The 16,137-nt window shown below is 60.7% G+C and overlaps 1 protein-coding gene and 1 long non-coding RNA gene across 5 annotated transcripts; one reads left to right on the forward strand and one right to left on the reverse strand.

Annotated features, from left to right (window-relative positions):
• Positions 1-745: 745 nt before the first annotated feature.
• PATL2 (PAT1 homolog 2) lies at positions 746-12,663 on the forward strand. Of its 4 annotated transcripts, none has more exons than XM_075897491.2 (19): positions 746-841; positions 2,459-2,561; positions 2,853-3,316; positions 3,736-3,804; positions 4,067-4,132; positions 4,963-5,130; positions 5,297-5,383; positions 6,801-6,955; positions 7,124-7,204; positions 7,907-8,048; positions 8,626-8,746; positions 8,823-8,920; positions 9,302-9,346; positions 9,798-9,946; positions 10,364-10,523; positions 10,908-11,048; positions 11,185-11,282; positions 11,371-11,520; positions 12,266-12,663. In XM_075897491.2, exons 1-19 carry the CDS (start codon positions 818-820, stop codon positions 12,303-12,305), a joined length of 2,361 nt encoding a protein of 786 aa, XP_075753606.2. In that variant the 5' UTR covers positions 746-817; the 3' UTR covers positions 12,306-12,663. The 4 variants fall into 4 exon arrangements, with proteins under 4 accessions (XP_075753606.2, XP_075753607.2, XP_075753608.2 ...); XM_075897492.2 differs by having other exon boundaries at positions 5,300-5,383; XM_075897493.2 differs by having other exon boundaries at positions 5,044-5,130.
• On the reverse strand, positions 12,654-16,065 carry LOC102455160 (uncharacterized). The gene is made up of 3 exons (XR_332407.5): positions 15,782-16,065; positions 15,278-15,427; positions 12,654-13,147 (listed from the first exon to the last, which is right to left on the reverse strand). It is a non-coding gene; the product is annotated as an uncharacterized LOC102455160 (long non-coding RNA).
• Between the last annotated feature and the right edge of the window lie 72 nt (positions 16,066-16,137).

Below are 16,137 nucleotides of genomic sequence, written 5' to 3' on the forward strand. Positions count from 1 at the left end.
CTCCAAAGCACTTGCAACCCCTCCCAGCTTAGGATCATCCCCAAACTTTATGTGTGTGCACTCTCTGTACCATTTTCTAGCTAGATCATTAATAACAATATTGAACAGCACTGGACCCAGGACTGATCCTTGTGGAACCCAACTCCTTATGCTCTTCCAGTGTGACTGTGAACCTTCGATAACTACTCTCTGTTATGCACCCACCTTATTGTAGCTCCATTTAGGCAGTTAATGAGAAGGCCATGCAAGACTGTATCAAGCCCCTTACTCAAGTCTAGCTATACCACAGGACAGCAGCCTCCATCCCAGTGCTGGATTTGCAGTGAAAGAATTATTGGGACCCGAGCAATTTTTTGTACATCCATAATGGATGTACTATGAAGGGCCAAGCCCAAAGGTGCTGGGTCTCAGGTCTGGCACAAATTGGACCTGCCAGTCCTATGGCTGAAGGTGCACCCCACGTGCGAGGAGCCCCACCTAGCCTCGCCCCAATGCACAGGCTAGGGTGGGCACTCTGCCAGCTGGGGCAGAAAAGGGGGATCAGGATTTCACCACTGCCCAGAGCCGGAAGGGGGTTGGAAAGTCCCTGGACTGTACCATTGCACAGAGCCGGGGGCGCGGGTGAGGGGCTACAGGTGAGCAGGCAGCACAGCCTCGCACGTGCGCAGGTGTACCTTGACTGAACGCCGCCAACCTATACCGCCGAATACCCTCCGCGCATGCGCAGCCTCGCTCCCCAGTCGGTGCCCTTTAAAAGCTGCCCGGCGGCCGGAGCCCGGCCCCATAGAGAGAAATCGCAGTGGGTGGGGGCCGCGCGATGGCGGAGAGCAGCGAGCCGCCTGTAAGTTTCTCCACGGCCGCCTCGGCTCTTCCCCCAGCCCGGGAGCGCAGAAGCTCCCTCTCTGGAGGCGTCTGGGGCAGAGGCGGGCTCCCTTTGTGTCATGCCAGCGCCTGCCACATGTGGGGCTCCGCCCCGCCTGGCACCGCCCCGCCCCCCGCCTGCTTCAGCTGCTGTGCCCTCGGGTCCCGGCGGCCAGCTGGGCGGGGCAGTCACCAGCCCCCACTGGGTGGGGGAGCAGCAGGGCGGGTGCATGGGTGGGGATGCCCTGCAAGGGCAGTGATGCTCCCATCGGTCACAGGCGGGTCCCCTCGACATGCCCAGCCACTGGGTGGGGACCTGGCCAGCTTCTGGGGCCTGCAGCTGTGTACCCCAGATGGCGGGTGGGTCCTGGCTGGGCTCTTGCTTCCCTTGGGGCATGTCCGTCCTGCTCTCCAGTCTGGAGTTGGCTTCCCTAGCTAGCAGCCTGGTCCTTGCCTTGGCCTCTGGGCCGTGCCCCACCTAACACCACCCTCGTTTGAAGCCATCTCTGAGCCATGGTCATCTCAGCTAATGCTTCTGTGAGGCCAGTTCTCAAATCCGCTTCTTCTTCATCCAGACTCACCTCTCCAGCTGCCTCTGGACGCTCCTCAGGGCTGTCCTCGCACTACTGCACCAGGACAGCACATCTTCCTGTGCCCCCATCATGCAACTTCACCCCTCTCCCATCCCCCAGGCCCGGGTCTGGGCAGCCTCCTGGCTCTTCTTCCCCATAGCCAGCCTCTTCTCTTGCTAGAGGCTGTCTCTCGTCTGATGACCCCTTTCCTTGCTGTCCTCACAGATAAACCACTTCTCCATGTAGGGGTCACTGCTTGCCTTTATCCCAATGACCCCCAGCCTCCTTCTGCTGCTCCCTGTGGTCTGTCAAAATGCTGCTTTTGAAGACCTTTTGTTCTGCACTTTTAATAACAACATGCCCTCCATTGGCTCCCTGGCTTTCTGTGTCAGATATGCATCTCTCTTCCAGGCCCCATATCCATTCTGAGCCCCCCTGATGGCTTCATCTCCTCCTCTTGACCAAGGCAGGCTCTGCAGAATCTCAACCCTTGGTTTTTTTTTTTTTTTTTTTAAAGTCTTGCTTTCATGGTTGCCAAGCAAACCTTCTAAATGACACTTGGGTGACAACGTTGCATGGTTGTGTTCCTCTCTCCTCCTCCCCCCAGTCTATGCTCCTGTGGGAACCAGGAAACTGTGTGCACCAGTTGTCTGCTCTACAGAAGGACAGACGTAGCCATGTTTTTAGCTGCTCTGGCTTTGCTTGTCCCACTCAGTGACGTGCTCCATGCTACAGGAACTTTACAGGCTGAGATCCTGGTCTTCTGGCTTGTCTCGTGGGCAGATCCTGTGATGACACACACACCCACATTGATTCTCTGAGTCCCTGAAACAAGCTGCAAGCACAGGGCCTCACGGTTCATTTCTACTGAAGCAGGCTAAACGCTCTGTATTTGTCAATACCATGGCATTAGCTCTTTGGCTTGGAGAGGGAACAGGGGGGCCCCCATTTGGGGCAGGCCAGAACAGCCACGTTTCTGGGCTAGCTGTTCCACGCCCTACTCCCCGCCTCACTCTGTCTCCTAGATCCTAGAAGATTACCTTCTGGCCGAAGATGCTCCTTTGCTGGAAGAAATGGCGGAGGAAGATGAGGAGATCGACTTGTACAATGAAATGACATTTGGGTTAGGTAGGAGCTTGGGGAGCGGTGGGAGAGGATGAGCGCAGGGCCCGGGGGGGGGGATGAGCAGACTTTGGGAGGAGGGCAGTAGGGAGCAGGAAGGGTTGGACCCCGGGGAACAGGGTCTTGGGGGTGTCATGTCAGGAGAGATCACACCTCCTGGGGCAGGAGGCTCAAAGGGCAATTTCACAGCATCTAGCTCTCCTGATGGTCAAGGCAGCAGGAGCTTGTGGCAGTTCAGACTGTACCGTCCCCCGGCTTTCTGCCCCTGACTGGAACTCTCCTTCCTTTCCTCCAAAGATCGAGACTCGGTAGACGAGGAAGTGGCAAAAGCCCTGGCTCCTCCCGATAAAGGCCCCGAGCTGAGTCCTGTGGGCAAAAATGAGGTGGCAGCGGTGGAGGAGGAGAAGGAAAAGGAGGAGGACAAGGCTACCGAGCAGCAGGGCCAGGAGGCCGAAGAGGAGCAGCCCGTGGTGGAGGAGATGGAAGAGGCAGGGGAAGATGGCAAGGCAGGGCCTGGTGCTGAGCATGATGACTACGCTGACATGGAGGAGGATGTCGGGACCGAGGAGGAGGAGGAGGAGGAGGAGGAAGAAGAGGACGACGACGAGGAGGAGGAGGAGGAGGAAGAAGTAGTAGTAGAGGAGGAAGAGGAGGAGGAGGAGGAGGAAGAGGAGGAGCTGCATGATGAGGACAGTGAGGAGCAGAATGATTTGGGAGACCCGGCAGTGATGAGAGCGGTGCACAGCAAGCCCCCGTTGGAGGTGAGGCAGGTGGGGCTCCAGGAGGGTATGTGGGTGCCTGGGGGTTGGTGCTGTCTTCTCCCAGCTCTCTGGGCAGGGGGCCCCCTCTCTCCCATGCACAGGATTCTCCCCATTAACTTCAGTGACCCCTGGGAACAGGAACGATACCAACGGGCGCAGGGCTGGGGAGAGGTGCCCTGGCAGATGGCCGTGTTGCATTGCCCCTTCCTCTCGCTGACCCTGGCTCAGGCAGTGAGTGACTAAGGATGATCCCCCCCCCCCCCATGCAGGGAGCCAGTGACCCCCACTCTCCCTGGCAGCCAGCCCCCTTCCCTCTCCCTGAGGGCCAGAGGGAGGGCGGGGAAGCTGGATCCTGCAGACCCCAGAGACTGAGTGAAAATCTCCTGGGCTCCCTGTAAGTGCTGCTCTTTGCCCTGCAGAGCCTGGACTCCGCCGTGCTCGACAGCCGGCTCGGCTCCACCTGGGGAGAGTTCGAGGGCGATGACGTGGTAAGAGCACGCTCACCTCCCCCACCAGCCCAGCCTGCTCCTGTCCCAGGCCCTGGAGTGGGGTGAGCGGCTGGGCGTACCCCTGACCACAGTAGCCCCACAGCGCCTCCTGCTGGGAGTAGTTGTAGGTTCGCACACCGGGTATGCTGCTAAGCTTTCCTGCAGCGCCTCCCACTGGCAGAGGCTGGGATTCGAGCTGTTCTGCTCCCTCCACCTGCGCTCAGTGAGTCCTTCCCTTGGGCCTAACTCCCATCCCTTTCAGATGGCTGCGGATTCTGGCGCGTGGCCCCCGTCCCCCAGCAGCATCCTGTCGCACCGCATGCTGGAGGTGAGCACTGCCCTTCGCCTTCCTCCCTGTCACTGGGCGCCTGGGCATGAAGCCTCCCGATGCTCTGGAGCCGAGACTGGGAGTCCCCTGCGCCCTCCCTGAACAGCGGGGGGTCCAGAGCTCAAACCAAAGGGCTTGCTGAGTATCAGGCAGGGGCAAGGACTTTGGTGGGGTGCTGGCATGGCCTGTGGGCAGGGGGCTCTTTCAGGCAGAAGGCACCTTAGGAAGGAGGGAGGGTTCCAGGCCTGGCAGCTGGGGGAGAGCTGGCATGGAAGAGGCTCCTTGGGTGGTCTCTGGCCACACTGGTGCAAAGGCTTGTGGAAGAAGGCACCCACCCTGCCACGCTCTGGAGCCAGGTTGCCGCGGAGGGGCAACACGGGAGCTCTGGGGGTCGGGCGTACCCACAGCTCCAGAGTCCTTGTGGGCTCAGGAAAGCCTGCCCGCCCGGCTGTGCTCTGAGGAGGGGGTGGGCTCCACCGTCCTTCGAGCTGCTCCGGTGCAGAGCTCTCCCCACCCGGCTCCACTCTGCCTCCGCACCCCAGGGCTGGCTGGCTCCTTGGCCCACAGGCAGGTCTATGCAGCTGCTTTCCAAAGCTGGGATTATCCACTGCCCCCCGCACCCAGCCTAGGGGTGACGCTGGGAATGGTCCGGTTTCACCGCTGGTCCCTTAGACAGAGCACCGGCTCCCTGGGGATTGGGGCGGTCTGACCTGGTTTGGGGTGCCGGCACTGAGAGCAGCCCTTGGGGCTGCCGGGGTTGTCCGTCTCCCTCCAGCTCGGCTCGGCACACCCGGGGACAGCAGAAGGGTTCTCTCTTTGTCTCCCTGTAGGACAAAGCCATTCTCCAGGCATTGGACAGGGCCCCCCCCACATCGCATATGAACCTGGACTTCCTTGTCTCCCCAGCGCAGAGGGGATACCTGGGCTCCCCTGGACTCAAGCGCCCAGACTTCAGGATGATGTCCCCAAAATCCTTCCCGCAGCGCTTTATGCGGCAGGTAAAGTGACTTCTTGCCCTCCCCCTTCTCTCCCCTGCTCTGCGTCCCCTTGGGCCGCCCCAGGCTCACTGCAGCACCGCCCCTGCCACTTACGCCCACGGGGCTGAACGCAGCAGGGGCTGACGCTGGCCCCGCTTGGGTAACACTCCTGTCTCCTGCTCTGCAGCAGTCTCCCATGATGCCCTGCTCCATGGGTCCCCCTCGTCCATTCACACCGCCTGGCAGAGCCCCGCCTCTCTTCACCCCCAAACAGGTAACGCCCCAAGCGGCTTCCCCCTCCCGGCCCAGGGCTCTCTGGAATGGCGGAGGCTTCCTGTCTGCCCTCGGGCCTGTGGTGTGGGTGCTGTTGGAGCCAGTCAGCCCATCCCCCTCGCGGCAGCCCCAGGGAGTTTGGGGGAGGCATGAAGGCCTGTCTGGCCTGGCTGCTAGCACAGCTCCGTGCTGGGGGTGGGGGGCAGTTTCTTCTGAGCAAGCCCTAGCTCAAGAAACCTTTCTGCCCTGGTCAGTGTCCCCGCAGATCCTGCTCTTTGGCAGGAGCAGCCCTAGACTAGCTGCCAGCAACTGGCGCCCTAGGCGAACCATGCAATCGGCGCCCCCACCTCCAAACCCTGCAACGATATTGTGCCACCATTTGGCACCCCATTTAACTTGGCGCCCTAGGCAACCACCTATATGGACGGGCCGCCCCTGCTCTTTGGGGAACATCTGCTCCTGTCCTGTACTAAGCTGCTGTCCTCCAGCAGGGAGTTTCACAGGTGGCTACATAAAGGATCCCTCCTTTCATCCAATTCAGATGTTCTGCCTTGTAATCCCCCATGCTTTTTTCTGTTTCCTGGGGAAAGGAAATCCTCCTCTGCATAGCTGTTCTCCAACAGCTCCCCGTTCTCCTCTTCCCAATGGCGTGGCCAGCCTCGATATCTCTTCTGTGGCATCCTGCCCTTGCCCTCTGGAGCTGTACTCCTTCTCCTCTGTGCCTGTCTCAGTCCCGCTGCCCTGTTGGCTGAGGTGGGCAGCACCGAGTGCAGGACATGGGGCAAGGAGCTGGAGCGGCTCCAAGTGCAGTTCCAGTCCAGGGCGAGGTTGGACAGCTGGGGTGAGCAGCTAGAGCTGGATACTGCCAGTCCAGCGAGGCGACGGCCCTGCAGACCCGCACAGGGAGGTTAGGGAATGGCTTGCAAGCAGGACACAGGGCAGGGTAGAGTGTGGATCAGAAGGGGATGGGGCCAGATCCCTGGAGCCCACTAGGTAACCCCCCTTCCCCCGGCACTGGACTCCCAGCTGTGGCCTGGAAGGGGCCGAAGGCGGGGATTCTCAGCCGGGATGGGCAGGGTGGGCAGTCTGACAGCCAGTAGGGGCGCTGGGTCCCCGTGCCATCCTTCCTGGCTGGCGATGGACCTGCTGCAGGGCTCCTGGCCTGTGGAGCACGGGCGCTTCCTGGCCCTGCCTGGTGGGGGGGGGGGGGGGCTGCAAGGGGCTCGCCTGGCCACTGTCCTCAGCAGCAGGGGGCAGAGGCAGCTCCACTACAGCATGCAGGGGGTTGGCTCTGGGGTGTTGCCCTCCTCCTACTGCCGGGGGGAGGGGCAATGAAGGAAAGCGCCCCACGCCTGTGCTGCCCTGAGTCTTAGTCAGGGGCGGGGTTCTGGAGCCGTGACCCCTCCCTCCTCTTTCAGAGCCCGGGGTATGTGTCTCCGACCCCCTTCAGGCCCATGTCACGCAACATCAGCACCCCGACGCAGCCGCTGGCCATGCGCTTCGGCCCCACGTCCCCCTCCCTGGAGCCCTCGCTCTTCTTCAGCCCATCCGCCAGCTGCCCGCTGAAGTTCAGGTATGGGGGGAGGAGGGACAGCCTCCAGGGCGTCACCGTGTCTGATCTCCCCACTGCCTGGGCGAGCCGCCCTTCCTGCTCCATGCTTGCCCCCAGCCATCTTCATGGCCATGCCCCCCATCAGCTGGTCCTGCTGCTGGCCTCACCCGCCACTGCCTCTCCTTGCAGCGTGCCCAGCCACATGACCCAGCTGCACCCTCAGCACCAGCGGATCCTGACCCAGCAGCAGCAGCGAGGGCAGGCGCAGAGGTGAGCCGGGCTGGGGGCTGCTGTAAGGGACTGGGGGGCCCAGCAGCATGTGGTGAGGTGGCTACGGACCTGAGCCTGGTGCTCCTGGTGTGTGGGTGCAGCCTGGGGACGGGACAGGGGGTGGGGGGCCCAGACATTTCACTGTATGCTGCCCCCTGCTGTCTCTAGGCTGTGCTGCTTTTCTGGGACTTTCTCCAGGCTTTCCCTGGAGCTTAAGCGAGGGGCCTGTGGGGCAGCTGCGCCCCTAAGAGATGGCACTAGTTCGTGAGTGCCAGTCCTGGGCAAGCAGGCTTGAGCTGTCTCCTCCTGGATGTTTGTACCTGTGATCTACTGTGATCCCAACCGGTGGGTGGGTGGGTGGGAATTATGGACCCCCCCCCTACTGGCTTGCCATGGTCCCAGCTGGTGGGTGTGTAGGAGGTTATGGACCCCCAGGCTGCCTTGCAATGATCCTGGCCAGTGGAGGGGTGGGGGGCGGGGGGTCACAGATGCACAGCACAGGCTGGAGGGGGAGCAGCCAGAAAACCCTCTCAACCAGAGGCCTTTCATTTCCTTGTGCCCCAGGCCCTCCCTGCCTCCCCATACGGATTCCTCTCTCGTTAGGCCATCAATTGATGGGGTGCGAACCACTGGGAGTGGCGGGGTGCTGCCCCAGGCTGCGTCCCCAGGGAGTAACACTGGGGGGCGGCTCCTGCCTTGCAGCGTCTCCCCCAAAAAGCCATGGTCCCCAAAGGCAGATCCCTATGCCGGGCTCATGACGTGCAAGGAGAAGGACTGGGTGATCAAGGTGCAGATGATGCAGCTGCAGAGCGAGAATCCTCACCTGGATGACTACTATTACCAGGTGAGCAGGGCAGGGGCCACGTGGCACCTCCCCTCCATGGCTGGGTGAGACTTGGGTTTCTCCCATAGCCCCAGCTGGCTCCGGGTGCAGATCCTGCTGGGGGTGGCTCTGAAACCTGCCTAGGGCAGATGGACCAGTTAAACTGCTCCTACCCCCAGCAGGGGCCCCGGGACTGATGTGACTGGGTGAGGCCTCCCTGGTCCGAGCTCAGACCTGGGGCCATGGCAGGGGCACTAGAAACTTGACAGAAGTGAGGGGAGGGCAAAGCCAAAGCGCCCTCGCCCTCCCGATGGCTGGCTGTTGTGGGCGTGAGCCGGCTGCCCAGTTCTGGCCCCACAGCAGCCCCTGGTGGGTGAAGGGTGTAACTGCAGCACCTCTTGGGCAGGATCTATTCTGCGGGGGTGGGAGGGAGCCTGCGGGTGGCGTGAATTCTGCACTTCTCTTAAAAGGGGCAGGGCGGCCGTGGGCCCCGGCTGCCCCTGGTTCCCGTGTCAATGGGCCAGTACCACAGCCCACGTAGCCCCAGACTAGCCTGCTGCTTCCCCTCATGGCGGCTTGGCCGTCCTCTCCGTTGCAGGCCTTTTACCACAAGCTGGAGCGGAAGCAGGCAGAGGAGGAGCTGCTGGGGGGGCGCAACAAGCAGGAGCCGCCCAAGCTGGTCACACCATACATCCAGAAGATGGAGATCTACGACTCGGGTAAGGGCGGGGGAGGGTGGCGGGCAGGTGGGGGGAGCCGTGGGTGGGGTCTCAGCACATCTGCTTCTCCTTCCAGTGGTGCGGATTGCAGGCTCGCTGGGCCAGGTGGCCGTGTCCACATGCTACAGCCCCCGCCGGGCCATCGACGCGGTGCACCACGCTCTGCAGGAGGAGGTAGGTACGGGGCTGCCATGCTCCCCTGAGCCTGCCTGGGCCCTGCTGCACCCGCTGACTAGGCGCTTTCTCAGCTGCCTTCACGGGGGTACTGGGACCCACACCCCCATCTGTAGCTGCTCCGTGAGGCTCCAGCCCCCCGGCTCTGGCCCTGGCGAGATCAGCATCGCGCTGGGGATGGGCAAGTAGCCGGGTCAGGTGGAGGCCACTGGGGTCAGCTCCTGGACTTGACAGGGCCCTTGGACGTGCGCCCCCTGTGGGCTGCCCCGGGCCCAGCCGCCATCACCCGATCAAGCCTGCCGTGGCTTGGGCACTGTGGCCGGGAGGCAGCTGTGTCTTGCAGCGGCTGTAACTTGTCTTCCCTTCTCCCCCGGTCCGAAGGCTGCGGGGAACCAGCGACTTCGGGCTCTGCACAGGATCGAGAAGGTGAGAGGGGCCTTGGGCAGCGCCATGGCTTCAGGGCAAGAGGTTTCCCCTCCCAATGCTGGGCAGGGGAACAGCAGCGGGAGGGGAGGAGGTTGGTTAGAAGCTGGATCTCTGTTCTCCCCACCGTCCGCAAACCCTGCCTGGCCCGGAACTCGGCATGTCTGGCTGCTCGGGCCCAGGAGATCCGGGTGGCTGAGTGAGGGTGGAGTGAGATCCCGGAGGGCCCCAGATCCCTCCCCACCCCGATGGGCAGTCACTGGTGCACCATCTCTGGCTGGGATCTCTTGGGATGCTCCAGCCACTTGTGGCTCAGCCAGGCTCCTAGGCGGGGTGCTGGGGGAGGAGTGTAGGGTGCAGGCTACTGTCCTTCCAGAGAGGAAGGGGGGTGTGGGGCTCAGATCCCACTGTTCCTTCGCCGGCCCGCCTGCTAGTTTCTCTCCTGCATCCCCAGATGTTCCTGCAGCTGCTGGAAGTGGAGGAGACGCAGCGGAAGATGAGCCTGCTGCCCGAGGAGCAGCACCCCCGTTTCCGGGAGAAGAAGAGCCATGAAGTGGGGCGCATCTACCAGGCTCTGAAGATCAGGGCATGCGACAGTGAGGAGTGAGTTTGCCGGTGTGCATCTGTGCACCATTCCGGCACACGGCTGGTCCCGGGGCCATCTGGGGAGGGTGGCAGGTAGCAGTCCCATGGCGCAGCTCAGGCCTCACCCATGGAGATGCTGTTAGAACCCCAGATCTCTGGGGCCAAATGCAGCTCCCAGCACCGGTGAGTTTGGGGAGCAGAAACATTCCTGCCTGCAAACAGTGCTCCCATCCATCTGAGTCACCTCAACCACTGGGCGAGGCCAGGTCCCACCTGGACACTGGGGCCTTGCGCCGTCTCTTCCCCTCACCCAGGCCAGGTGGATCCTGTTGAACGCCCCCGCTGGGGGCCAGGGCCCCCCCGCTGGGGGCTCCCCGCTGCCAGTGGAAGGGGGGCTGGTCCCGCCGGCCTGGGCAGCTCAGGGCTCTCACACAGGGAGGCAGAGGACGAGTTCCTGCAGATCCTGTGTGTGCGGAAGGGGAAGAAGTTGACGGCACGGTTGCTGCCGCACCTGACGCGGGAGCAGGCGGAGGAGATCCTGGTCACCATCACCCACCACCTGCCTTTCCTCATGCGGAAGGACACGCTGGACGAGGTAGTGGCCTGCAGGGGTCGGGGAGAGGCCAGCCCTGGGGTGGGGCCCCACTTTGCCTCCCCTGGGGAGCCGGGAATTGGCCTGTCCCATCCCAGCTGGGCCCTCGAGGTCAGAGGGGTCTTTCTGGTGGCCCCGGGTGCTGGGGGAGCTTAGCAGGTGTGTGCAGCCTGCGCTGCGGGGGTTAGGCCTAGTCGGGCTGCTGTCTAGTCTGCAGCCTGCATGAGCTCACCTGTCTGGGGTGGGACCGCTCCTCTGCCCGTGCTGGCTGCTGGGTCTGTGCCCCTGCTTCTGGGACTGGGAGGGGGCAGGGAGCCTGTCGTGTGGTGTCAGGGCGGGGGGCCTGGCTCTAACCCCCGTCTCCACTCCTTCCCCACCGGTGCTTAGTCCCTTCCGGTCCTGTACGGCCCCCTCAGTGAGATGGTGGGCCGGATGACCTTCAGCAAGCTCATCGAGGTCCTGCAGGAGCTGACCAGGCCGCTGGCTGGCTCCACCGACCTGCCGCTCACCATGACCTTTAAGAACCAGGTGCGTGGGGCTGTGTGGGGCAGGAAGGGCCCCAGGAGGGGAAGCTGGCGAGCTCAGTGCTGCCCGGGTGGGATCTGAGCCCTGCAAGGGGCACACTCCCCCTGGGCCACGTCTAAGCCAGGGCGCTTCCCCGCAGTTCGGGATCTCGCTCCTGTACGCCCTGCTGAGTCACGGCGAGAGGCTCCTCTCCTCGGACGCGCCGCTGGAGCCGCACAGCGGGGACTTTGAGAAGTGGTGAGGCGGCGGGGGGCGGCCTAGAGGGTGCCTGTGCAGCAGGCCGTGTCGGCTGGCCCGGGGCTCACGGGTGGGCTTGCCTCCCCAGGACGGACACGGTGTTCCTGGTTGCCAAGGAGCTGTCCCAAGTGCCCAAGACCGCCCTGGTGGAGCCCCTAGTCCTCCCCAGCAACCTCCTCTCTTTGTTCTGCCGCTACCTGGACAAGCAGACCATCCATCGCCTGGAGGCCAAGATGGAGTGAGTGTCGGTCTCCAGGGCTGCGCTGGCCGTGCCTGGAGGCGGCAGCCCACGTGCTGACCAGTACCCATGGCTGCCCACAGCAGGCATGCCAGTCACTGGCCACTCTGGGCTGCTGAGGGGCAGGAAGGGGGTAGCTCCCCTGTCAGGAACAGAAGCCAGGGGGAGTCCTTGTGAAGCCAGAAGGAGCTGTCGGGTAACGCTGCTAGGTGGCCCCCAGGCCTGCTGGGCTGGGACCTTGGGGAGGGGCCAGGTATTGTCTGGAGCCAGCTGGCCAATGGTAGCTGGAAGGGGTGGGAGGTATTGGCACGACCGGGTGTCTTTTGCGAGTGGATTGGGGCTTGGCCAGGCTGCAGCACTACACCGCCTTCTCTGCGCCTGGGGACATCCTGGCTCCTTGCTCAACTCCCTTCGTGACTGGCTTGTCGCCTGGCCCCTCCCTTGGGGGCTACCTGGCCCGTGCCCACTGGGGGTCATTGCATGCAGAGCGGCCAGGCCCGTTCCTGTAACACGGCCTGAGGGTGCCGGCCTGGAGGCCCTTGTGTTGCGGTGTCCGATACCGGGCCTGGGAGGCAGGGACATGACTCCCGGTGGCACATGGCCTGTGATGGTAACAGCTGGAGATGGAGCAAGAGCAGCCCCTGACACTGCCTGCCGGGAACAGGGGGCACTAGAGCATGGGGCCTGCGGGATTTGTGTCTCAGCGGGGCATTAGCCATTCCTAACGCGTGGCCCTACCCCGCAGGTGCTGCCCTCTGCCTTCGGAGGCTGCCATGCCATGCTGAGACCTCCCGCCCAGGCACAAGGGTGAAACCAGCTTCCTGGGCAGCGGTGCCCATCTCCGAGCCGCACGCAGAGGCCGTCACGCCATGGCTTGCATTCCAAATCGGACACTCCCCCGGCGCAGGGGACTTTGTGTTTTTTGCCCTGGCACCGTAAGGAGCAAGACACCAGGGCTGATCGCGACCCTCTCCAGCACGGTGCCTGGGGGCACTGCACGGGGACACGGGTAATTTATTTGGGCCTCGCCCCACAGCACGAGAGCACAGCGGGCGCAAGGCAGATCTGTACAGCAGGCACACCTGGTGGCGGGCGACTGAGGTGACTGTACAGCACTCGCGGAAATAAAAGCGATTAACCAGACCCCCGGCCTCGAGTATCCAGCCTGGGCGAGTCCCAATGGGCTGCGAATGGGGAGCTGCGGCTACAGGGCACGAACCATATGTCCCACCAGGCTCCTGGAGCATGAGCAGCTGCTCAAATGCGTTCCTTGTGGGCGCAGCCCCCACACAACCTCCGTGGGCCAAACTGCCGCACAGTCCCATGCGTTGGCACGGAGCAGGGCCGTGGGTAGACAGCTGCCGAGGCACTGAGTGAGATCTGACTCCTCCCTCTCCCGTGCAGCCCCGAGGCAAGTGCACAGGATGGTCTGTTTCGGGGTCCCCCTGGGGAACAGCAAGGGGTGGTACATTCCGTGGCCCTGTTGCTCCAGACCCAGCAGGGAGCTGTCACTGGCGGGTCTCCCAGCTTCCCTAGGACTGTCCTTCTCCCTGCTTGTCAGCTGGGACGTACTGATGCTGGCAGGTTAAAGATGATCACTAGGCTTCAGCAGCAACTGTCGAGAGAGCTGCGCAGAAGCATGTACATGAGTCCCAGAGTCACTATTGCAGGCTGTCAGGTGATGCTGGCAGGCAGCCCTACATCGGTTAGACATAGGGCGACCAAATTCACAGCCATAGAAAATGCATCACAGACCATGAAAGCAGGTCTCCTCCTGTGAAATTTGGTACTTTGTCTTTTTACTTTGTGCTGTATCGATTTCACGGGGGAGACTAGCAGTTTGCAAATGGAGGATCCAGATTCAAAGGGGAGTTCCGGAGGGTCACAAGGTTATTTAGGGGGGCACATTGTCACTGTTACTTCTGTGCTGCCTTCAGAGTAGTGCAGCTGGAGAGCAGCGGCTGTTAGCCAGGTGCCTGGTTCTGAAGGCAGCCCTGTCAGCAGCCAGGCAGAAAGTGAGGGTGGCAATACCATACTATGTTGCCCTTCTTTCTCTGCTGCCTTCAGAGCTGGGCCACTAGAGAATGGCTGCTCCAAGGCATCCTGCTCTGCAGTAGCAAAACAGCTGTAAGGGTGGCAATACTGTGACAGTCCATCCTTCCTTCTGCATGGCTTTGCCTTCAGAGCTCGGCGGCTGCTGCTCTCCAGTTGCTCAGATCTGAAGGCAGCAATGCCACCAGCAGCAGCTCTGCAGAAGTAAAGGTTGCGGTACTGAAACTTGCCTACCACAGCCTTGCAAAACCCCTCAACTTTTTGGGGGTCAGGACCCTAGAATTACATCATGAAATTTGGGGGACCATTGCAGCTGGGTCTGCAGTGCTGCCTCAGCACCCAGCCGCAGGCCTCTTCCCACCCCTTCCCCCCAAGACTGTGCTCAGCCACCACTCACCAGCTGTTTCCCCTTCTGATGGGAGGAACTGCTACTTGTTTGTGGGGGGCTGTGGGGCTGCCTCTTGTCAGATGCCTGCCTACAGCTCACACTGTTTTCCCCTGGCACCCCACCTCTTTTTCCATCAGCCTGCCCTGCTTCTCGAGCACAGGCCTCTCCCATAAAGCAGCTCCCCCCTCCGCTCTGGGGGCTGTGCAGGGTCCCAGGAGTGAGACACTGCTCTGAATACTCGGCTTGCTGAATATTAGGCTTAAAGTCTGAAGCCTCCCTCAAGTTTTTCAGCCCAGGGCTCTTTTCCCCTGTCCATGCACTAACATACATGTTTAAGAACGTAAGTCCCGTTGGTTGTACACTGGTCACCCATGAACAGTCTCCTACTGTTGAGGTAGCACCTATATGGATGAGTCCCCTTAATGCCCCCTTCCACCAGTGATGGAAAATCCAGCTGTCTGAGTTGGCCCTGGTATAGCAGGAGACAGATCGGGCCCTGGAGGCTTTGCCTCTAGCCCTGGCAGAAAATGAATCTAACAAGACAGGCTCAACATTTGAGGTGAAGGAGAAGTTTTGAACAGGGTGGCAAGAAGCTCTGATTGGATCCATTGGGGGCATAGAGATGCATACACTCATGCTGAGTCTACAGTGGCAAGATTTTGCGCAAAAACGTGCTGCTTGTCTACGCTGGCTGCGAATTCTTGCGCAAGAACACTGATGTTCTAATGTAAGACATCAGTGCTTCTTGCGCAAGAACTATGATGCTCCCACTCAGGAATAAGCCCTCTTGCGCAACTGTTCTTGCACAAGAGGCCAGTGTAGACAGTCAACATGAATTTTTTGCGCAAGAGAGTGTCTACACTGGCACGGATGCTTTTGCACAAAAGCACATGCCAGTGTAGACGCTCTCTTGCGCAAATACTTTAACACGAAAACTCTTGCGTTAAAAGTATTTGCGCAAAATCTTGCCAATGTAGACGTAGCCTCAAGCAAGTGCAGTGCACTTGTATTTCAAAGCCAAACCTACTCTAAAAGCAGCAAGGGCTTGAACACAAGAACTGGAAGGGACTCGGAGAGGTCAAGTCCAGTCCTCTGCCCTTGTATTAGGACCAAGCACTTGTCCAGATCATCCCTGCCAGGTGTGTGTCCAGCCCGCTCTTACATATCTGCAGGGATGGTGATTCCACAACCCCCCTAGGCAATTTATTCCAGTGTTTAACCACCCTGATGATGTTTTTCCCAATGTCCAACCTCAATCTCCCTTGCTGCAATTTAAGCCCATTTTCCCACAGTGAGAACAATGAAAAGGTTTCTCACCTTGTTGGTTGTCTGGTGTTCCAAAACCTAGTTGCTCCGATTGAACCTTTTTCCTGTCAGAGCAATTACAAGGTTTCTCTCCTCTGTCCCTTCTGACTGAAGCTTTTCCCACAATCAGGAGTTGAAGGGTTTCTCTCCTCGGTGGATTCTCTGATGAATAATAAGGCTTGAGACATGACTGATGCTTTGGTGCGGTGCTTGATCTCAAAACCATAGCACTGCATAATCATTTACATGTTCAGGAAGAAAATGCACAACTCTATAAAAAGAACATTGACGTTCTAAACTCAAGTCTCTTGAACGGTTAGGAAATGCTGCATTCATTCTGCCCTCTTTCAAAACATGGTTTATTTTGTACAATTGTACCCGGTCCCTGCAGTCTTTGACATCTTAACTTTCAACCCCGCCTGCTTCAAGACTGACTGCATTAGCTCAGTGAAGTGGGGGGAGTTGTGTTGGTCCCAGGATTGCAGACACAAGCTTTTGAGCTTGCACAGAACTTACCTGAAGGAAGCTGGTCCAATAAGAGATTCCCTCGACAATAGCTGGAAGCAGAAACTGGTTGAGAGCTGCTGGCTTGTGGTGAACCTAACTTAAAACTTTCTTTCTAACTTTGTCCATCCATGTGCAGAATACATTTTGTTACGTGCACTAAGATGTGTGGATGTGCACCACCAGTAGATGCAAATGCTGCCGCCACCGCGCTGCCCTTCAGCACTTCCCGGGAGACAGGCGGCACGCGCAGAGTTTGCAGAGCGCGCGGCTACTTCAGAACGAGGCCGCCGAGCGCACGTGGGAAGGCAAAGCCCCGCCCCTATTCCGGCTCCACCCACTGTCGCCAGTCCGGCCCCGCCCCTCAC

The sequence above is a fragment of the Pelodiscus sinensis genome, chromosome 14 (assembly GCF_052426305.1).
Source record: "Pelodiscus sinensis isolate ZL-2025 chromosome 14, ASM5242630v1, whole genome shotgun sequence".
Classification (NCBI taxonomy): Eukaryota; Metazoa; Chordata; order Testudines; family Trionychidae; genus Pelodiscus; species Pelodiscus sinensis.